Source organism: Macrobrachium nipponense, chromosome 22 (genome assembly GCF_015104395.2).
Source record: "Macrobrachium nipponense isolate FS-2020 chromosome 22, ASM1510439v2, whole genome shotgun sequence".
NCBI lineage: Eukaryota > Metazoa > Arthropoda > Malacostraca > Decapoda > Palaemonidae > Macrobrachium > Macrobrachium nipponense.
The window spans coordinates 54,786,803-54,810,145 of NC_087213.1; the positions used below are offsets into that span (position 1 = coordinate 54,786,803).

General features: G+C 39.3%; 3 protein-coding genes across 7 annotated transcripts in view; 2 read left to right on the top strand and 1 right to left on the bottom strand.

Moving 5' to 3' along the window:
* The window catches only part of LOC135198676 (uncharacterized), a 202,681-nt gene that overhangs the window by 26,994 nt on the left and 152,344 nt on the right, over positions 1–23,343 (top strand). Inside the window, exons 1-3 of one of the 5 annotated variants that reach the window (XM_064226493.1) lie at positions 4,682–4,786; positions 12,387–12,752; positions 13,841–14,060. The exons of 3 other annotated variants lie outside the window; for them this stretch is intronic. In XM_064226493.1, coding sequence (XP_064082563.1) covers positions 12,387–12,752; positions 13,841–14,060 — 586 coding nt within the window. In that variant the 5' untranslated portion in view covers positions 4,682–4,786. Of the gene's footprint in view, positions 1–4,681; positions 4,787–12,386; positions 12,753–13,840; positions 14,061–15,842; positions 16,761–23,343 lie in introns of those variants that run through there. One more of the 5 variants, XM_064226494.1, reaches the window with a different exon arrangement.
* Positions 1–23,343, bottom strand: part of LOC135198678 (uncharacterized) — a 62,532-nt gene that overhangs the window by 24,184 nt on the left and 15,005 nt on the right. The gene's annotated exons all lie outside the window — the stretch shown is intronic.
* On the top strand, positions 1,224–4,016 carry LOC135198677 (zinc finger MYM-type protein 1-like). The gene is made up of 2 exons (XM_064226502.1): positions 1,224–1,260; positions 1,844–4,016. The coding sequence occupies exon 2, from the start codon at positions 1,889–1,891 to the stop codon at positions 3,956–3,958; it is 2,070 nt and encodes a 689-aa protein (XP_064082572.1). The 5' UTR covers positions 1,224–1,260; positions 1,844–1,888; the 3' UTR covers positions 3,959–4,016.

Sequence of the window (23,343 nt, forward strand, 5' to 3'; positions counted from 1 at the left end):
TTCTGGCGATAGAAGTTCATTCTCGACGTGGTTCGGAAGTCACGTGAAGTCGTTGGTCCCGTTGCTGATTAACCACTGGTTCAATACAAAGTAAAAACAGCATACAAACAAGCAAGCAAGCATTACTTGAGGTTCTTTGCAGCGTGCCTTCAACCTCACCCCAAGCTGCAACCCCTTTCGTTCCTTTTACTGAACTTCCTCTCGTATTCTCTTTCATCTTTCCACCCCGTCCTAACGATTGATTCATAGTGCGACTGCTTTGAGGTATTCCTCCTGTTACACCTCTAAACCTTTTGACTGTCACTTTCCGTTCCAGCGCTGAATGACCTCATAGGTCCCAGGGCCCGACTAGGCCTTTGGCCTAAATTCTATATATTCAGTTCAGTTCATATGGATAGGGCTCATCTTCTGGAATAATAATAATAATAATAATGATAATAATAATAATATGCTCTTTTGTAATAAACCAGGCCGTGTATGAACAGAGTCCATTGAGATACCACCCTATACACACACACACACACACACACACACACACACACACACACACATATATATATATATATATATATATATATATATATATATATAGGTGTGTGTATGTATATGTATACATGTAAGTGTATCTATCTATCTCTATGTAATTGTGATAGCCACAATGCCCTCTTAACTTCTCCTCAAGTTCTCTGCTCGTTTTTTGGATACGCTTGTTATTTACAAAGCCACCAGATAAAAAAAAATAAATAAAAAAATAAAGACTGAGAAGTTAAGAGGGCATGTGACTATTACAATTAATATGCATCTGTAAAAATGACCAGTATAGATTCTACAGATCCGTCTATTTACTCTATCGATCATATATATATATATATATATATATATATATATATATATATATATATATGTGTGTGTGTGTGTGTGTGTGTGTGTGTGTGTGTACACATACACCATCCGTATACTGATTTGTCATGGTGGCTCGTCAGTAGGCGCTGTATAAATATGAGAAATTAAGTATAGATTATCCATAATCCTTGAAGAAATTATAACCATTCTTTTGTTTATGTAAATAATAATAATGAAAAAAAAGCAAATGAATTGAAACAGTATTTGGAACTGCTGGTGTTCAGCAGTTCTGATTTTGCCTAGCAGGGCGATAATGTGGCAGCCATCCCGCGCGTTATAGGTGGTGGTAGCACTGCTCCCTCGAGCAGTGTTAGTCTAGCTGTTGGAGTGGGAAGGTGTTTGGAAATTCGTCAGAGCGTAATCGATATTATGTAGTATTAGTGACATTAGCGACAAGTGAACAAATTAGTGACGATACTGATGATGTGTGATTTACTATACAGAACAATCAACTCGGGTAGCGAGTTGCAGTGAATAGGAAGAAATGATAACCATATCAATGTCAATGATACTAAATTTAATTCAAAATATAGTAGCTTTCTCGATAGAGTTTCTCAGCGGGAGAGAGAGTAGAGTGTGTGTGTATGCGTGTATCTGTGTTTTAGGTGGGTGTTCATTAGTCCTTTTGTTTGATATAGACGTGTTATTTTATTTTACTCTCATACTCAGTTTTGTATCTTAATATCTTTGTTTTCGAGTTTTTATTCCTTAGATGGTTTGATGATTTTTATGATTATGCTACGCTTAGTTTACGTAAACGTAATATTTTTTTTTATAACCTCATATATTATTCTCATAATTTGCTGTCAGTCGAAAGCTACTGTTTTGAATTTGAAGTATTTTGGTACATGTTAATTATTCAGTTTCGTTTACAGATTGAAATTTGATTGTTTTTTATCTTTGATTCGGGGAAATTTACAATATTTTACAATTTTAACAGAATTACATTCAGAATTTTAGGGCAATCCTCCATTGGCAATCAGTCATGGCCCAAGAAAAACAGACAATCACTAAACTGAAAGAAGTGAAGTTCTCGGCGTTGTCCCTTCAGGAAAAAGTCGCAATTAAGAGAAGAGGTCGTCCATTGCCTGAGGTCCAGATATCGCAGTCGGGAATCAGCAAGAACAAGAAGTACATTCGAAGTTTTAATTCCGAGTGGTACCAGAAGAAAAAGTGGCTCTGTGGTTGCGAGGTGACGAACGCACTATTCTGCTTCCCGTGCGTGCTGTTTGGAGGTGATTCGACCTGGTCTAGAGACGGTTTTACAAATATAAACAAAATGAAAGAGAAGACGGAAAAGCACGAGCATTCCAAGAAGCATATTGGTAATGTGGTATCACTGTCCCTTCTCGGAACTGTAAGTAGTAAAGCAAAACTCAGTGAGGCCCACAAACTCTCCGTCAATGAACACAACAGGAAGGTTGCTAAGAACCGTGAGATTCTGTCCAAGATAATAGACTGCATTAAATTCTGTGGAAATTTTGACGTTCCTTTTCGCGGACGTGAACTTGATGAAGCAGGCGATTCGGTTAATCCATGCGTATTCAGAACACTCATAGACTTTGCATCGAAGCTAGACCCAGACTTGAGGAACCATTTGGAAACAAATGCAGTTTTCAAAGGAGTTCCTAAGGGCATCCAGGATGACGTTCTCGACTGCCTGCTGCAAGTATACTACGATCACGTCAAGAAAGAGATTGAAGATGCTTCCTTCGTAGCTGTCATGGCTGGCGACGCAACGGACGTTTCAGAACGCGCTCAAACGATTATTATTGTTCTAAGGTACTTGGTGAACGAGGAGATCGTTGAGCGCTTCTGGGGCGTTTTCACTCCAGAGGATCATACAGCAGACGGGTTGGCAAAGTGCATTCTCGCTCAGTTAGACTTAGTCCTCGATGGGAATAGTGAAAAACTGATAGCTCAGACATTTGATGGTGCAAGTTTTGTGAAATGTCGAAAAGGGGACGTTCAGGCCAAGATAAAATCAGTTTATAATAATGCTCATTTTGTCCACTGCTATGCGCACCAAGTTGATCTAATGCTGGAAGATGTGGCAAGTGTTACACGAAGTTCGAGACTATTCATCTCGAACTTTTCAGGCATGGCAGCCTTTTTCTCAAGATCACCACTACCTTCATCCATTCTCAATAAACATATGATCAGTCGCATTCAGCCACCATCAACTACGAGGTGGAACTTTCAGGTAAACAGCATTTACGAGAACTTTGAACCCATAAAAAACTGCATTGAGGAACTGCAGAAAACATCAAATGTAAGTACAACCGTAGCAGAAGCCACAGGTATTTTGAGTACCTTGAATAGTGAACATTTCAGGTTTTGGCTCCAGCTCTTTCAACAGATTATGCCTCACGCAGAAGTCGTTCACAACCAGATGCAATCTCGAGGAATTGACGAGTCTAAAGCACGGGAGTATGTTGCAAACTTCAAAAGTGCCATTTTAGAAATAAAAAATTCAAGTTCCTGTAAGAATCCTACACAGACAATCATGGCTGAAGCGGAGGAAGTATGTGACTGCGTGTGTGCAGACATAGCAGAGAGATATTCTTTCACTAAGCATCTGGTAGCTGCTAAATTGTTCAACAAGGAAAGTTTCGTACATTTCAAGAAGAAAGGTGCCGTTGAAGAGATCGGAGCAGCCACTGAGGCGTATCCCATGATCAACAAAGAGAGACTTGAAACCGAACTTAACGTTTTCTACAGTAGAAGTGATATGCATAGATACGGCAAGTTGACTGACCTGTTAAAGTTAATCGTTGGAAACGATTTGGCTGATGTTTTGGGTGAAATGACAAAACTTATCAAAATTCTCTTGACAATTCCGATGGCCACATCAGAGCCTGAGCGATGTTTTTCAACGCTGAAAAGGGTAAAGACAGTTTTCAGTAGTTCTATGAACCAGGAAGAAAGATTAAATGCACTCTCAGTCATCTCGATAGAAAAAACTTTCATGAACGGTGCTTCGGGTATCAATGAAAAAGTTATTGATCTTTTTGCTGTAAACGAGAACAGAAGGGTGGATTTCGTTTTCAAATAAAGTTATTGCAGTCATGATGAAGCCTTTTAATATCAATACCTTGAGTATTGTAAAGATATTTGTTATAGTATGTCATTCATATATATATATATATATATATATATATATATATATATATATATATGTGTGTGTTTATGCATGTAATATATATATGTATATATATATATATATATATATAATATACATATATATATATATATAATATATATATATATATATATAATGTGTTTATGCAGTTAATATCAAGGAAATTTGTAAAAAAAAAATATATAACAACACCCCTAATAATGATAATCACAAACCGACATTATATTATAAGGCAAACCTCTCTGGAGATATTTGGTGTTTATTTATTTATTTTTTTTCTCAATGGGCAAAAATAACTTGCTATCCAAGAGGAGATAGCCCAGTCACCTTACGTCAGGTTGATACCGCTAATAAGGGTATTGCGGACGTTTTGGGCGTGAATGGGCGAACCTGCCGTTGCTTTGTTTATACTACTCAAAGCCCGGGCATGCCACTGCAGGCTTGCCAACCACCTGATCTAGAAATCGGCGAGATATATATGTGTGTGTGATTCTAAAATTCCGGGAGCTTCTGAATCCACCTCGTGAGACAGGAATACGGGAGAATCCCGGCGACTGCGGGAGGGTTGGCAACCCCACTGGATCCCAGATGCGTGATGATAACCGTATGTGATGACGCCACGAACTGAGGCGGGAGCCGGGAGATTCAGTGCGCAGTTCGATGCCGTCCTAAGAAGTTGGCCCCCTTATTTTCGTTCCTGGCGACGTGCCGCATATCATTTGGTATTGGGTGTCATACAAGGTGAGAGTTTGGCGTAGTTTATGTTTTGAAATTACAGTGGAAATAAGAATTTTTGCTGCATTACTAGTCTGTTCATATACGATAGCTGGTAACCCCAGGTTTCTATGTTTGAACTATATATATATATATATATATATCTATATATTATATATATAATATATATATATATAATGTATATGTATATATATATATATATAGTATATATATATATATATATATATATGACGGTAAAAATGTTCTGTTACAACAGAATTCCATCTAATAAAAGGAGCTCATAAAAACACCAGAATATAGAGAGAAAAGTACTATATTTCAGAGACTGCTGTCTCCCTCTTCAGGTATATGAATAAGTAAAACTTTACAGAAAAGGTGGTATTTATTCCAAGAGATCCATCCACAGGTAAGCCAATTTAGGTCACCTCCGCTGATAATCTTCCTTTAATCTTCTTAAATGTTGGTTGAATGAAAATCTTGTTGATCACATCTGAATCCCATGCTCCTTTTGAGATGTTCATTACCTACCTCTCTTTTATTAAGGCCGATTTCATCATTTGACTCCTTTACCGGCAGTTGCTGCTATAAATTATATGTGACAAATTCCAGTTTATTCTATGGTTATGTTCATTTATATGGTTATGTTCATTTATATGGTCACAGTCCTGGCATGGGATTTCGTAAACCCCGGAGTCCTTGGGGGATGTCTTTTGTTGGACATTAATCAGGGATTTGGCTAAGGTGTTTGGATACGTAAATGCAAAAGGGTTAGATTTTCCGAGGTTCTGAGTCACCGTCTTAATCTCGTCCAGGTAAGGAATTTTTATTTTATTGTTGGGTGTCTCTATGGTCTTGTCTTGAGGGGGTCGGTAGAAAATTACGTTTGCTTTGTGAATTGCTTTCTCAATTATATGGTCAGGATACTTTAAAGACGAAAGTTGCTTATGAATTAGTTCAAATTCTTTTTTCCAGGAAATTTGGGGAACAAATTCGTAAGCCTCTTAAGAACAGGTTGCTGGCTACTCCTATCTTGATAGCAATGTCGTGATAGCTAAAGTCGTGAATGTATGAAAGTCAGAACGTTGGTTTTCTGTATATGTTAAATTGGTATTGTGTCGTGTCTCTGATTATTAAAACATCAAGAAAGGAATTTTGTTGTCTGTTTCCCATTCAACTTTAAATTTGATGCTGGGCACTAATGCATTTAGTTTTGAAAGGAATTCATTAAAATTGCCCCACCTACTATCCCAAAATGTAAGAGTATCATCTACATATCTCATCCACAGCATGTTTTCGGGTTTTATTGCATTTATTACTGGAGTTTCAAAGTATTCCATGTACAGATTGACTAAAATAGAACTTAAAGGACTATCCATACTACATCCGAATTTTTGCTTATAGAATGATTCCCCGAATGAATTTGAACTAATTCATAAGATATAATTGAGAAAGCAATTCACAAAGCAAACATAATTTTCTACCAACCCCCTCAAGACAAGACCATAGAGACACCCAACAATGAAATAAAAATTCCTCACTTGGACGAGATTAAGACAATGACTCAGACCCTTGGAAAATCTAACCCTTTTGCATTTACTTACCCAAACACCTTAGCCAAATCCCTGAGTAACGTCCAACAAAAGACATCCCCCAAGAACTCCGGGGTTTACAAAATCCCATGCCAGGACTGTGACCAATCTTACATCGGATTTACACGAAAATCACTTCTCCAGAGATTAATACAACACAAACGGTCAGTTTGGTATGGTCAACAGAACTCAGCTATTTTCAACCATATAAATGAACATAACCATGGAATAAACTGGAATTTGTCACATATAATTTATAGCAGCAACTGCTGGTACAAGAGTCAAATGATGGAATTGGCCTTAATAAAAAAGAGGCAGGTAATGAACATCTCAAAAGGAGCATGGGATTCAGATGTGATCAACAAGATTTTCATTCAACCAACGCTTAAGAAGATTAAAGGAAGATTATCAGCGGAGGTGACCTAAATTGGCTTACCTGTGGATGGATCTCTTGATATAAATACCACCTTTTCTGTAAACTTTTCTCATTCATATACCTGAAGAGGGAGACAGCAGTCTCTGAAATATAGTACCTTTCTCTCTATATTCTGGTGTTTTTATGGGCTCCTTTTATTATATATATATATATGTATATATTCTATAATATATATATAATATATATATATATATATATATATATTTATATATATATATTATTCTATGCATTGCCAATAATTTAAGTGAAGCAAGATGCGACAATAAAGAAATAAAATACAGAATATTACATTGGCTTCTTTTTTTATTCAATAGTTCCTTATAACCTACTGAAATCTGACATATTTCTTGAAAAAATAACGCAAGTTTTACTGCATACAAATATTAAACATCATGAGAATAACTTTAATGTACTTGAACTGAAAGATGTACAGTAAGAATGGAAGGAAAACAGAGTGATGTAGTTAAATGTAATATATAAATGTAATATGTAAACTAAACTTATTTCGTTACTTCCTAGCACCGTCAAAATATCTAATCCTTCGGGCCAGTCCTAGGAGAGCTCTTAATCAGCCCAGTGGTCTGGTAAAACTTTAGATATACTTAACTTAGTGGACATTGTAAATATAATTTCAGGCCAGTTTTATATAGACTTGCGTGTAGTAGCTGAATATGAAAAGAAATATCCAACAAGGAGTATTTCTTTCTTGTTTTGTCATAAAACACCTAATTATAGGCTTTTGTATATAATTTCGCATTGTACCTACCCATGGACTGCAGTCACTATTTCAGTGTTAAGTATATCTTAGTTTTTTACCAGACCACTGAGCTGATTAACAGCTCTCCTAGGGCTGGCCCGAAGGATTAGTGGCATATTTCAATGTATATATATATATATATATATATATATATATATATATATATATATATATATATATATGACTGGTAAAGGTGTTCTGTAATAACAGAATTCCATCTAATAAAAGGAGGCCCATAAAAACACCAAAATGTAGAGAGAAAAGTACTATATTTCAGAGACTGCTGTCTCTCTCTTCAGGTATATGAATGAGAAAAAGTTTACAGAAAAGGTGGTATTTATACCAAGAGATTCGTCCACAAGTAAGCCAATTTAGGTCACCCCCGCTGATAATCTTCCTTTAATCTTCTTAAGCGTTGGTTGAATGAACACTGCGTCGACGATGTCTGATGTCCAATTCCCATTGAGAGTTCATTACCTGCTTCTCTTTTATTAAGGCCGATTCCATCATTTGACTCTTGTACCGCAGTTGCTGCTATAAATTACATGTGACATATTCCCGTTTATTCTATGGTTATGTTCATTTATATGATTGAAAATAGCCGAGTTCTGTTGTCCATACCTAACTGACCGTTTGTGTTGTATTAATCTCTGGGGAAGTGATTTACCTGTAAATCCGATGTAAGATTGGTCACAGTCCTGGCATGGGATCTCATATACCCCCGAGTCTTTGGGCGATGTCTTTTGTTGGACGTTAATCAGGGATTTGGCTAAGGTATTTGGGTAGGTAAATGCAAAAGGGTTTGGATTTCCCAAGGGTGTGAGTTACTCTCTTAATCGTCTCCAGGTGGGGAATTTTTATTTTATTGTTGGGTGTGTCTCTGGTCTTGTCTTTAGGGGGTCGGTAGAAAATTACGTTTGCTTTTTGAATTGCTTTCTCAATTATATGGTCAGGATACTTTAAAGATGAGAGTTGCTTTGCGAATTAGTTCAAATTCTTTTTCCAGGAAATCTGGGGAACAAATTCGTAAGGCTCTTAAGAATAGGTTGCTAGCTAGACTTATCTTGATAGTATTGTCATGATAGCTAAAGTAGTGAATATATGAAAGTGAGAACGTTGGTTTTCTGTATATGGTAAATTTGTATTCTGTCGTGTCTCTGATTATTAAAACATCAAGAAAAGGAATTTTGTTGTCTGTTTTCCCATTCACTTAAAACAAAATTTGATGCTGGGCACTAATGCGTTTAATTTTGAGAGGAATTCATTAAAATTACCCCACTTATTATCCCAAAATGTTAGTATGTCATCCACGTATCTCATCCACAGCATGTTTTTGGGTTTTATTGCATTTATTACTGTAGTTTCAAAGTATTCCATGTACAGATTGGCTAAAATAGGACTTAAAGGACTACCCATACCACACCCACGAATTTTTGCGGTTGTAGAATGATTCCCCGAATGAAAATACGTTATTAGATGACATAATTCAACTAAACTTTATTATTTTGTCAAGTGCCAAAGGGAAATGATCTGAATAGGGGGATAATTTTTCCCTTAAAAACTGAAGAACGTCCTGTACTGGTACTTTTGTGAATAGGGAGTCTACGTCAAGGCTTAAAAGTTTTATGTTGTGAAGTGGTATATGTACTTCTCTGAATTTGTGACAAAAGTCTTCCGAATGTTTGATGTGACTGGGAGAAAAGGTGCCTAAAAAAGGAGAAAGGAGGCCAGCTAACCATTTAGAAATTTTGTAATTGAAAGCTCCGCGCATGAAACGATGGGTCTGAATGGAAGATTGTCTTTGTGAGTTTTGGGAAAGACCATAAAAGTAGGGTAATTTAGGATTAATTACTTTAAATTTCTCTAATAGTTCAATACTCTTTTTGTCTTGGCCAATTAATCTTACTTTCCGAAAAAATTCTGTGGGAACGTTCTGGAGGGGATTTTTCGTCAGTTTTTCGTAAGTATTTGTGTCGCTAAGGAGCTGGTTGATTTTGTCGAGTAGAATCTTTGTCCATTATTACAATTTTGCCGTCTTTGTCGGATCTACTTATTATAACATCTAACTTTTTAGCGAGTGATGGCTATCATGAATCTGCGGGGAACAGGATATTTCTTATGAAGGTCAGCTAAAGCATTTAGTAACACTCCTTTTAAACATATCTCTTCACGGCTGTAGTTTTTTGTCAGATATGAATTTATCAAAAGCCACTATGAAGTCTAGGTTGTTTTTGCGGTCTGGCATTAGGGCAAAGGATAAGCTTATCCTTTGCCCTAATGCCAGACCGCAAAAACAACCTAGGACTTCATAGTGGCTTTTGATTAAATTCATATCTGACAAAAACTACAGCCGTGAAGAGATATGTTTAAAAGGAGTGTTACTAAATGCTTTCTTTTAACGACCTTCATAAGAAATATCCTGTTCCCCGCAGATTCATGATAGCCATCCACTCGCTAAAAAAGTTGATGTTATATAAGTAAGAGATCCGACAAAGACGGCAAAATTGTAATAATGGACAAAGACTTCTACCTCGACAAAATCAACCAGCTCCTTAGCGACACAAATACTTACGAAAAACTGACGAAAAATCCCCTCCAGAACGTTCCCACAGAATTTTTTCGGAAAGTAAGATTAATTGGCCAAGACAAAAAGAGTATTGAAACTATTAGAGAAATTTAAAGTAATTAATCCTAAATTACCCTACTTTTATGGTCTTCCCAAAACTCACAAAGACAATCTTCCATTCAGACCCATCGTTCATGCGCCGGAGCTTTCAATTACAAAATTTCTAAATGGTTAGCTGGCCTCCTTTCTCCTTTTTTAGGCACTTTTTCTCCCAGTCACATCAAACATTCGGAAGACTTTTGTCACAAATTCAGAGAAGCACATATACCACTTCACAACATAAAACTTTTAAGCCTTGACGTAGACTCCCTATTCACAAAAGTACCAGTACAGGACGTTCTTCAGTTTTTTTCAAGGGAAAAAATTACCTCCCCCTATTCAGATCATTTCCCTTTGGCACTTGACAAAATAATAAAGTTAGTTTGAATTATGTGCATCTAATAACGTATTTTCATTCGGGGAATCATTCTACAAGCAAAAATTTTCGGGTGTAGTATGGGTAGTCCTTTAAGTCCTATTTTAGCCAATCTGTACATGGAATACTTTGAAACTACAGTAATAAATGCAATAAACCCAAAAACATGCTGTGGATGAGATACGTGGATGACATACTAACATTTTTGGGATAATAAGTGGGGTAATTTTAATGAATTCCTCTCAAAATTAAACGCATTAGTGCCCAGCATCAAATTTAAAGTTGAATGGGAAACAGACAACAAAATTCCTTTTCTTGATGTTTTAATAATCAGAGACACGACAGAATACAAATTTACATATACAGAAAACCAACGTTCTCACTTTCATATATTCCACTACTTTAGCTATCATGACAATACTATCAAGATAAGTCTAGCTAGCAACCTATTCTTAAGAGCCTTACGAATTTGTTCCCAGATTTCCTGGAAAAAGAATTTGAACTAATTCGCAAGCAACTCTCATCTTTAAAGTATCCTGACCATATATTGTAAAGCAATTTCAAAAGCAAACGTAATTTTCTACCGACCTCCTAAAGACAAGACAGAGACACACCCAACAATAAAATAAAATTCCCCACCTGGAGACGATTAAGAGAGTAACTCACACCTTGGGAAATCCAACCCTTTTGCATTTACCTACCAAATACCTTAGCCAAATCCCTGATTAACGTCCAACAAAAGACATCGCCCAAAGACTCGGGGGTATATGAGATCCCATGCCAGGACTGTGACCAATCTTACATCGGATTTACAGGTAAATCACTTCCCCAGAGATTAATACAACACAAACAGTCAGTTAGGTATGGACAACAGAACTCGGCTATTTTCAATCATATAAATGAACATAACCATAGAATAAAACTGGAATATGTCACGTGTAATTTATAGCAGCAACTGCCGGTACAAGAGTCAAATGATGGAATCGGCCTTAATAAAAGAGAAGCAGGTAATGAACATCTCAAAAGGGAATTGGACATCAGACATCGTCGACGCAGTGTTCATTCAACCAACGCTTAAGAAGATTAAAGGAAGATTATCAGCGGGGTGACCTAAATTGGCTTACTTGTGGACGAATCTCTTGGTATAAATACCACCATTTTCTGTAAACTTTTCTCATTCATATACCTGAAGAGAGAGACAGCAGTCTCTGAAATATAGTACTTTTCTCTCTACATTTTGGTGTTTTTATGGGCTCCTTTTATTAGATATATATATATATATATATTAGGATATTTATATATATATATATATATATATATGTATATATATATATATATATATATATATATATATATATATAGGTCCATAATTCCACTTAATTTATTTTGCTTCACGGGTTACCGTCATATTATTTTGAAGTTTTTATATATATTTTTGTATATGAAACTTGCCCAGTAATTATATAGCTATATTGGTATCCACGTACGGTACGTGGAAACTAATAGCTATGTAAGTACTGGTAAGTCTGTACAAAACCATATTTTATCATAAAATAAAAATATAATTTTTGTATATGAGACTTACCCAGTAATTATAGCTATATTAGCGTGGAAACCAATAGCTATATAATTACTGGGTAAGTCTCATTACAAAACCTTATTATAAAATAAAATGAAAATATACATTTTTTACATGAGACGTACCCACTAATTATATAACCGTTTGTTTCCTTGTACCGGACGTGGAAGCTAATATAGCTATAGAAATATCACATTTCTGCAGATGCCAAGATCGTGCTGTGTGCTGGGATGCAAGATCAACTATTATACCTGTGCACCAAAGGTGTCAGTGTTCCGCTTCCCAAAGGACGAACACAGAAGACAGCAGTGGGTTAAAGCCATCAACAGGACAGGTTTCATCCCAACCCCCAACACGGTCGTCTGCGCCAAGCACTTCGAACGACGCTTCATCGTCACTGAGGACAGAATGACGCGTCCGGATGGCTCTGTCATCACAGTCAAGAGAGGGACTCTAGCACTGACGAAGGACGCATGCCCCACCCTCTTCCCTATTCATCACAATTACCCGTCGAAGGAGTCACCACCGGCCCCTACGACTCCTACGAATACCCAGACAAGGAAAGACAAGGTATACATGAACGAGATGAATGCCAGTTTCAAACATGGAGGGACAATGACGCCCACAAACGGTTTTGATGAATATATTTGTAACTTTACTATATCAGATTCACATCAACCGTGCATCTGATGTTTAGGCCAGTCCCTTTACGACCTCGCTCCTGATTGGCTGTTGATAAGCCAATCACAGGACTGGAAAGTGGAAACTCTCAGTCTCTCTCGAGAGAGTTCACATAGGCAGGATTATAGTATGTTCCACCTCCCCTGAGTGATACATCTTTCAAAAGTATCCCTCAGGAGAGGTGGAACATACATCCTCGAGAGTTCACATAGGCAGGATGTTGTATGTTCCACCTCCCCTGAGGAATACGTCTTTCAAAAGTATCCCTCAGGAGAGGTGAAACATACTACATCCTGCCTATGTGAACTCTCTGGAGAGATTGTGATAGTCTCCAGCCCTGTGATTGGCTTATCAACAGCCAATCAGGAACGTCGTTGTATGGTATTGGCCTAGACATCAGATGCACAGTTGATGTGAATCTACTGTAGTAAGCTATTTAAGGACTAGCCAAAACTAATTGTATCTTTTAAAGTGATGAAGGACTTAAAAGTTATAGTATGATATGAAAGCATTACTTAAGATTTAAAAAAAATTGCTTTTGGCATCAGAAAACAAATGCGATGGTTGGGCAACATTTGAATTCCCATTCTAACTCAGCTGTCAGAGATGTTACAGGCTCACCCATTGCATTGAAGTTATCCAGGTCCAGGGGGTATTGGAAGGTGAATCAGAAATTGACGAAGTGTTCAGAATGGGGAGTGAGTGTTGAAGCGCCTCAATGGCGTGGTTGGTATGGTCTTTGCCTGCCACCTCGGTGACCGCGTGTTCGATTCTCGGGCATTCCACTGAAGTGTGAGGGTTGAGTATCTCTGGTGATCGAAGTTCACATTCGAAGTGGTTCGGAAGTCACGTAAAGCCGTTGGTCCCGTTGCTGAATAACCACTGGTTCCATGCAACGTAAAACCACCACACAAACAAACAAACAATATGGCTCTTGTGCCGAGCAGCTATACTAGGCAACGGTTACTGCATTTCAGGTCTGGGCGCTCAAGTTCAGAGATGGGGGCTCCGAGGAGCAACCCACCCACGTTCCAGGCGGCCATCTTCAAGGGAAGATAGATCAAGCTGCAGAAAAAATGAAGACAGAGGTGGATAGGAATCCCAGGATCACAGGCCCTCTCCTCAAACAGGAGAACACAGCGTTGGAAAACGCCAATGACCGTATAACGCTATCGTCTGTATTCACCTTTCTAGACTGTAAGTACATTGTTTTCGAAAGTACTCAATCAGCCGAGACGGTATTCACACAGGCGCACTTATACATACTTTTAAAAAATAACAGTAAATGTGCGTATCTTCATTACATAAGCGTATATCACGGGAAAGTGATAGGGAGAACGTCTGTACTAAGCACCCTCTCCTGTTGATTCAGGCATCATTTGTGCCAACAACGATGCCCAAGTAAACAGGAGAAATCGCTTGGTACTGACCTTCTGCCTGTCATTTTCCTGTGGTATATTATTTATATAAACGCCAAAATATAGAAAGAAAGTACTATATTTCAGAGACTGCTGTCTCTCTCTTCAGGTAGGTAATGAAGAGAGATAGACAGCAGCCTCTGAAACATAGTACTATCTTTCTATATTTTGGCGTTTTTATGGGTTCCTATTATTAGATTATATATATATATATATATATATATATATATATATATATATTATATATATTATATATATATATATATACCATTTACCTTTTTTCAGAAGGAATAATTACATAGCAATGTCCCCGTTTCCCTAATAATATAAGGTATTACATAAACTTTCCATAGCTATTACTATTCCTGTATTATTACCTAAATATTAATAATCTTCTCAAGTTCCTCGTTGGATGAGTAGGTTACGTGCTCGCCTACTGATTCGGTAGTCCTAGTTCGATCCTCTCCCTGCTCTGCCAACGTGGAATCAGAGGAATTTATTTCTGGTGATTGAAGTTCATTAGAAATTAATTTCTCGATATAATGTGGCTCGGATCCCACAATAATAAGCTGTAGGTCCCGTTGCTAGGTAACCAATCTATGTGTGTGTGTCAGAGAGAGAAAGAGAATCTTTGAGAGAAAGAAATAGAGAAAGAATGCATATGTCTGTGAGAGAGAATCTTTGTGTGAAAGAGAGAGAGAGGACGTCTTTTAGAGAAAAATATTTCGAAATTGTTCCAGAAAAAGAAAACCTTTAAGCGAGACAGAGAGAGAAAGAAAGAAAGAGAAAGATAATCTTAGCCAGTAGACAGTTATTTTGAGAACAACGCACTGGCTCAGCCTAACATGCCTTGTGGACATTCTCTCTCTCTCTCTCTCTCTCTCTCTCTCTCTCTCTCTCTCGTCAGGTGACCGCTGTAAGCAGGCAGGTATGCAAGTGCTCATCCCCATCCCCCCGTCCCCCACTCCAACCCCAACCCACTTCCAACATCCCCCTTCCCAAACTTCTATATACCCACAATGGTACTAATTAGATAGAACCATAAGGTAGCCATGGTGATAAAGGAACATTATAATAATAATAATAATAATTCCGCTTTTAAATAATGAGGTAAATAATCCGTTTTCTTTGTTTCTTTCGAAGGTCGTCAGTCTGAGAGAGAGAGAGAGAGAGTATTTGAATGGGAATCGGTGTGGTATTAAATCTGTGAGAGACAGAGAATCATGTAAGAGAGAGAGAGAGAGAAAGATAGTCTAAATGAAAATCGGTGTGGTACTAAGTCTGTGAGAGACAGAATCTTGTGATAGAGAGAATATTTTTGTGAGAGAAAGGATCATCGAGAGAGAATCTTTGTCATAGAGGAAGAATATTTGGGCGTTCACGTGTCCGTGGAAGGGTTGTGGGGAGGGGAAGGGGGCTAACGGGGAGTTGGGGGAGGGGGTTGACCAACAACAGAACTGCACTTGACTGCGCTCGCTAGTTGTTGCCATGTGCTCTCCATCGGTGATGTTCTGTAACGAATACACTCACACAGTCTCGTTGGACACCAGCGTTGCCATATCTACGGGCGATGGACTCTCTCTCTCTCTCTCTCTCTCTCTCTCTCTCTCACAAATGATCAGAGGTATCTTCTCTCTTCCGTTTACTATCTTCAGGAAAGACTAGGCTGAGTTTGCAACGAGAATCAGATACTTCCTTTTTAGACTCTCTGTCTCTCTCTCTCTCTCACACATGATCAGAGGAAGCTTTCTATTGTGTTTCGCCGTTTGTTTACTAACTTCTTTAGGAACGAGCGTTCATTCTGCACCGAGAATAGGGCGTAAACCTTAGACTCATTCAACAGAAGTCAGCTAAAAAGAAAGAAAAAAAAAAAAAGCACAGAAACTTCAAGGGTTTGTTAAGTTAACTTTCGAAACTTCCCAGTCCCAGAAAAATGTGACGGTTATCAGTAGCAAGATGTCAAGAGAAGATATATTATAAAGTAAACGCAGCAGAGCTCGATTTATTCGACTCGCCCGCTCATGACGTCATATGGTACGCTCAGCGGTAGCTGCTGGGGGTGAGCCAGTAGTTCCTCCTTTCCCTTGCAGGTGTCGACAGTTTGGTTGGAGTTTTCATGGATTTGTGACGAGTTCTCCTTTTGGAATAGAGTTCGTTGTTGCCATGGTGATCTGCGCCATTTACGGGTGCTGTAATACGGAAAGGAACAGCCTCGGAAGGGAGAAGAAGGTCAGCTTCTACCGCTTCCCTAGAGATCCCGCCATGCGCTGGAAATGGGTGACACTTTGTAGGAGGAGTGACCACATCAACACCCAAAACGCCAGAGTCTGCTCAGTCCACTTCCGACGGAGCGATTATGCCAGGAACCTCAAGCACGAATTGCTCAACTACTGCCCTGTGAATGCGAAGAAACTGAAGGCGGATGCCATACCCAACAGATATTTACCCCTACGACCTGATAGTACCACTAGTGATTCAGGTAGTTAATATCTCTGTTACATTTAAAATTGTGGATAAATGTATTAATTGTTTACCACTACATTATTGTGCCACTGTTAATTCAGGTATTCAACATCTTGACTCTAGTTTTGGTCTACCTGTTGCATTTACTGAAAGCAGAGCGTAATTCAAATCAACCATATTCGCAGGTTAAGGCTTGCTGAAAAGACGTTTCTTTAATGAGATATCTGATCTTACGTATTTGATTGACATTTGTTTATACAGGGTGTCCTTAAAATCCAAGTACCATTACAAGTATTTATTGCCTTGTAATGGTACTGAGACTTTATGGCCACCCTGTATATCACAACTTCTTGCGTGAAATATGATTCGACGACAAAGTCCACAGTAAGTTAGCAGCATCCTTGGTCAAATGACTGACTTATAGTATTGTATAACATGTTTACACGAAATATTTGCGATACAGTAGTACTACTTGTTGACGACGCCTCAGCGCCGTGGTTGGTATGGTATTAGCGTTCCACCTTGGTGGTCGCGGGTTCGATTCTCGGCCATTCCATTGAGAAGTGAGATATGTGTATTTGTGGTGGTAGAAGTTCACTCTCGACGTGGTTCGGAAGTCACGTCAAGCCGTTGGTCCCGTTGCAACGTCAAAACATCATACAAACAAAAAACTTGTTGACGAGACGGTCAGGCCAAGACAGACTTGAACTTCGTTTTTTATTTGTACATCGAATAGGCCGTTGTCATGATCACCCGTCATCTTCAGAATTAAAGAAATTACAGATCGCCGTCATTTCTTGTAGGTAGAGAAGATGAGTGTGGTCAGTCAAGGTCTTCATTAAGTCCGTAGCTTCAGAAATGTAAGCAGTCCATCTCAGTACTCGTATGCTGTATTTATATATATATGATATATATTATATCTATATATATATATATATACTTACAGCCAGCTACGAGTATATATATATATATATATATATATATATATACCCCCCTGAAAATAAAGCTTTTTCATAGGTGTTAAAGTACATTTGATTATGATAAGGTTTCCTTGGGATAAATGAAAGTCATATTATTATTATTATTACTAAAAAAGCAAACAACAACAATTATTATCATATGAATAAAGTGAACATCAACAACACTGAACAGCTAAACACACATTATTACAGAACGCAAAAACTTGAAACCAAAAGCCAAATTATAACATACTTATAATTGATCATCAGCCAAAAAATGAAAACTTAATAAACAGATGGAGATGAAAATAATCTTTTTCAACACAGAAAAATAAATTGAAAAATTCCAGTCACTTTATTTAAAGACGGAGGCGTTCATTCCACCTGGAATGGGCTGCGTTGGTTGGGGCGCTGTTAGAGAGAGGCACCTTTAACCTCAAGGAACAACTTGTGGTGAGAGAGAGAGGAGTGATAAGGAGGGAGAGAGAGAGGTGATAAGGATTCTCTCACACGCGCGCGCGCAAACAAAAAGGGGGAGAGAGAGAGAGGGACAGAATCTGGAATGTATGGTTTCACTGACACGTAGGCCTACATGAGAGAGACAGGTGATAAGGTTTTCAGAGAGAGAGAGAAAGGTTAAGGAGGGCGAGAGAGGTGATAAGGATTCACACACGCAAACCGAAAGGGAGAGAAACAGAAAATCTGGAATGTATGGTTTCACTGGTATGTAGGCCTACATAAGAGTGACAGGTGATAAGGGTTCACAAGAGAGAGAGGTGATAAGAGTTCACAGCGAGAGAGTAAGGTGATAAGGGTTCACACGCACACACACAGAGGTGATAAGGGTTCACAGAGAGAGAGGTGATAAGGGTTCACAAAGAGAGGTGATAAGGGTTCACAGAAAGAGAGAGAGAGAGATAGGTGATAAGGGTTCACAGAATGAGACAGAGAAAGGGGGGGGGGGACAAGGATTCACGCACGCAACCAAAAAGGGGAGAGAGAGAGATCTGAAATGTAAGGTTTCACTGCTACGTAGGCCTACGTGAGAGAGAGACGGGTTTAATAAGGGTTGTCACTCAGAGAGAGAGAGGTGATAACATGCACAAACAGGGAGAGAGAGAATTTGGAATGTATGGTTTCACTGCTATGTAGGCCTACGTGAGAGAGTTCCAGCCACTATGTGCTATCTATCCTTAGGCGTTCCTGTGGGATACGCCAAAGGAAGGAATCCTATTTACATTTTCTAAAATGCTGGCATGAAAGCATCAAAGGAAAGAGTAGTTGTCGAAAGAAAGTATTCGTTGGAAAGCAAAATACTTTCTCTGCCTTTGTTTAGTTTGTTCTGGCTGCAAGTCATACTTGCGTGTTTGCTAGGGCTATCCTTGGAAGATACAGGGTGTCCATAAAGTCCCAGTACCATTACACTTATTTCTTGTAATGGTACTGGGACTTTATGGACACTGTATTACTTTCTTTTTTAATTTTCGAGTGATTCTCTGACATGAATATTATTCTCTTCTTTGTCCTCTTCCTTCCTTTCCTCCTTCCTTCCTTCCTTCCTTTCCTACCTCCTTTCTTTTTTTAACAGAGAGATTCTCAAGAGAAAGCTTGAAGAGCTTATCTCTGGAGCAGCATCGTCTGTCTCTTTGGCCAAACGTAACTCTTGAACTCGGAGGACACCAGAGAGTCCACCCGAGGCTTTTACTGATGGCGAGGCATGTATTTGTTATGAAGACTCTCACAGACGCCCCTCTTAAAGGAGAGAGAGAGAGAGAGAGAGAGACCTGGCACTGAAGGCTCTTACGCCAGATTCCTTTATGATGTCAGTGAAAAATAATGACGATACTCTTGGACTGGAGGAGGAGGCGTTAGTTCTTTAAGGATCACTACTTCCTTTAACCCTGTCTCCTCCTCCTTCAAAGACCTCCTCCTCGAAACTCCACTCGAAGGTAGAGGTGGGGGGGGGGGGGTTTATATTCTTCGGTGCTCCTCCCACTCGTTCTCCGATGGTGAGTTTTTTAAACTTCATCATCTACGCTTCGGCCTATTCATCTGTAAACTTCATTACCTTCAACATGTCCAACATACATCATTTCTCTTTCCAAAACTCTACTGCAATTGTATCGAGCGATAGTTACGGGGCTTGCAGCCCCATCCCAAAGCCAAGGACTTGAAGGAGGCCCCCGTTCGAGTGGTAGTTAAGTAGCAGGCAAAGTAAGGGTGAATTCCATGTAATTGCCGTCAAGATCGACGCCATTTCTCATGCTTGTATTATCAACATTAAACCTTTCCGCTCCTCTTATTGTGGTCTTCCTGTCAAATTATAGGTCTGTATTTTAAGCTGTGGGCGAAAGACTCCCTAGGCTAGTAGGCCTTTGTATTGTAGGCCTACGTTTAATCTCTTAAGACATTTGTAGGCCTATAGAGCGATTTTTCGTTATACGTTCAGACGTAACAACTTCCCTTTCAGACCGACCCACCTTCGAGCGACCCCTATTTTATCTAGCGATCTCTCTCTCTCTCTCTCTCTCTCCTGTTCCCCGAGAGCCATTGTGCACTCGGCAAAGCACTCTGTGATACCTTTTGCCATTCAGCGACGTGTATATATATTCCACGTTAAAGCTGACCTGAGGAATGGAGGTCATTTGCTTTGCCTGAAGCTCCGGAATGTCAGGAATTGCGACTCGGTTGGAGGACGAGTCTGTAGTGCGATTTGACTTGCTTAGCGTTTCGGGTGTTGAGGAACCATTATGTTAGAGAAAGAGTTTATTTATTTGATTATCCGATTATCTACTTATTTATTTATTTATTTATCGTAGCGACCTACTGCGTGACAAGGGGACGATTTAGTCTAATGCCGATATGCTGCAGTTTTCACGATACTAACTGATGCAATAGGCGTTGTAGTAGTATACTGCAGGCGTCTGGCGCAATTAGCCGAGGGTCACAGCGAGGCCTGACACTGCTTAAAGTCCTATTTTATAAAGTCCATAATATTGTTCTTATTGCAATGCAGATGCTGGAACCATTTTCCTTGCAATATGTATAGGCCTATCTGGCTAGAATCCATCCAGGGCGATCGTAGGACTATTTTTTTTATATAGTACTAACTTTAGCTACTTCCATGATGTGTATTATCGTTTTGTCATGAGTTAATATTATCTCTCTCTCTCTCTCTCTCTCTCTCTCTCGTAATTATCGGAAGGCGTTTAGTACCAAGTGACGGAATTGCCATGTTATTTTATAACGATGTTTTCCCAGTTTTGCAGATTCCACCTTCTCTCTCTCTCCTCCTCTTCTTCAACTTTATCAGGAAGAAAGGAGTGAAGAGAGGCAGAAGGAAGGTAGAGGGTGGGTTGTATCTGGGGGGTTGGGGGGAGCGGAGTGAGCAAGCTCACCCTTCTTTCCCTTGTTCGTGCGGTGTTGGAGAAGGGTGGGGGTAGGGGGGAGAGGGTGGTTTGTGCATACAATGAGGTAGGACGAGTCCAGATGACCTTGTGTGGTGCATTTATGGATGGGAAAGAGAGAGAGGGAGAAAGATAATTACCCATTTCTAAGGAAACGCATAACCATGTCACTCTCACGCGAGCCCAAGTTAGTTCTCGTTCTGCGAGAGAGATCCTTACACCACTGAACAGGCAAGGGTTGCATTTTTGTAATGACATGCTAAAATGCAAATTCCTTAATCACCTTAGAGATTTATCGGTGCCAGTTCATCTCACGTGGCGCACTGTAGGCATGCATTGCTCGTAAGTTCTTTTGCAGCGTCCCTTCTTCAAAGGCCTAGTCTCAGCTGGTGGATAAAGTAATTTTTTTATATATAAAACTGTTGTATTATAAAGTAGTTATTAACAGTAGTAGTATACGTATTTCTCAATACAGTATCTCTTAAATTGCAGACATGCTCCCCCCCCTTTTTTTTTGGGGGGGGGGGGGGGCGGGGCGGTTGGGGAATGTATTGTGTTGTCTCTCGTTTGTCTGGGCAGGTTTCCCCTTTGTTTTTCCTGTGTGAGGTTGCTAAAGACACGGACCTTCTTTGTCTCCGGCAGGAGGAGAGAGAGAGAGGTAATGTCCTTCTCTGACATATACATATGCATTGCATATATATATTATGATATTATATATATATTATATTATATATAATATAATATAATATGATTATTCTAGAATAAACACAACGTTCATTCATTCAGTAGTGTGTGTGTGTGGGGGAGAGAGAGAGAGAGGGGCAGGAAATTCTCTCCTTTCATGGAGGTTTACTGGGTCGGAAATTCTCTCTCTCTCTCTCTCCTCTCTCTCTTCTCCATTCTTTATTTTTCTAGTTCATTTTCCCCTTCTATATTACCGTGAAACTGATCAATGAAGGTAAAACAAACTTATTATATTCGTTTATATATTTTGTTTATCGAATTATAGTCGAGTACTAAGTATGCCACACTGAAGGAGGACAGAGAGAGAGAGAAAGAGAGAGAGGGGTGGGGAACCATCTGGCGTTACAGTGACCAAGGTCAACGACGCTCAGGAGAAGAACAGCCCATGGTACAAATGACTGTCGTCGCAAGCGGCAAGGTCACCGACACAGATCTTCCAGAGAAATAACAAATGTATTTAGCGTTGCTAAAAGGTTACTGTCCACAGTTACAAGGAGTTGCAAGGATTAGGACGTCTCGAAGACTTGTCATTCCATCCTATAAGAGGAGACATCGTGTGCTCGCTCACTTATCTGTAGGAGTAGGTTTTACTGTGCATTCACAGTGTCCTCCTAATGATTTTGTCTAGCTTTCTTTGAAAAGCTTCCAACTTCTGGTGGCAGTTTATTCCACGTGTCACATATCTTGTATGTGAAGAAGTTCCCGCAATGAGATGTGCTGTATCTCTCCAGTTCTAGTATCCATCCATTATTTCTTGTCTGGTTATCGTTAACGTAAATAGGTTACTGTCTACTTTCGTTATGCCTTTCAGTATTTTAAACGTTTCTATTAGTTGTCCTCGCAATCGTCGTGCTTCTAAGCCATACATGTTCAGACTCTCTAGTCGTCTTCGGTAACCTATTTGCCTGATGGATGGAATTAGCTTTTTGGCTCTTGCTTGAAAGAGAGAGAGAGAGAGAGATCTATGTAAGATACCAAGCAATAAACCAGACTGAGTCTAGAGCGCTATCGGCCAAGCCCCAGAACAAAAAGATCGTAAAGAGATAGGGGCAGCTATTGTACCAACTTGTCCCTACCTCGCTGATACCAACGCAGGGCACCTTGGGGTCTTTTGAGGGGTGTGTGGGTGGGGGGGTAGTGGGGGGGGGAGGGGGTGTTACCACAGGGTGGGTAGCGGAGAAGGAAGACAGTCCCTATAGACTAGACGCAGGGATGACTGTGTACGTGAGAGAAAGCGAAGAGGGAGAGTCGGCGGTTACATAACAAGATAAACGGTACCATCTACAAAGACTCGTCTGTGACGTCTGTCTTAAGCCTGGCTGCCTTTGTATTTACGAGAAGTGTCTCGTAAGGGGATAGAGCCTTCAGTGCACAATAGCTGCCATCCCTTTCATTCTTTTTACTGTACCTCCATGCCTATTATTTATCCATCCGCCATCTAACAACTGATCCTCTCCAGCGCTGAATGATCTCAGAGGTCCCAGTGCTT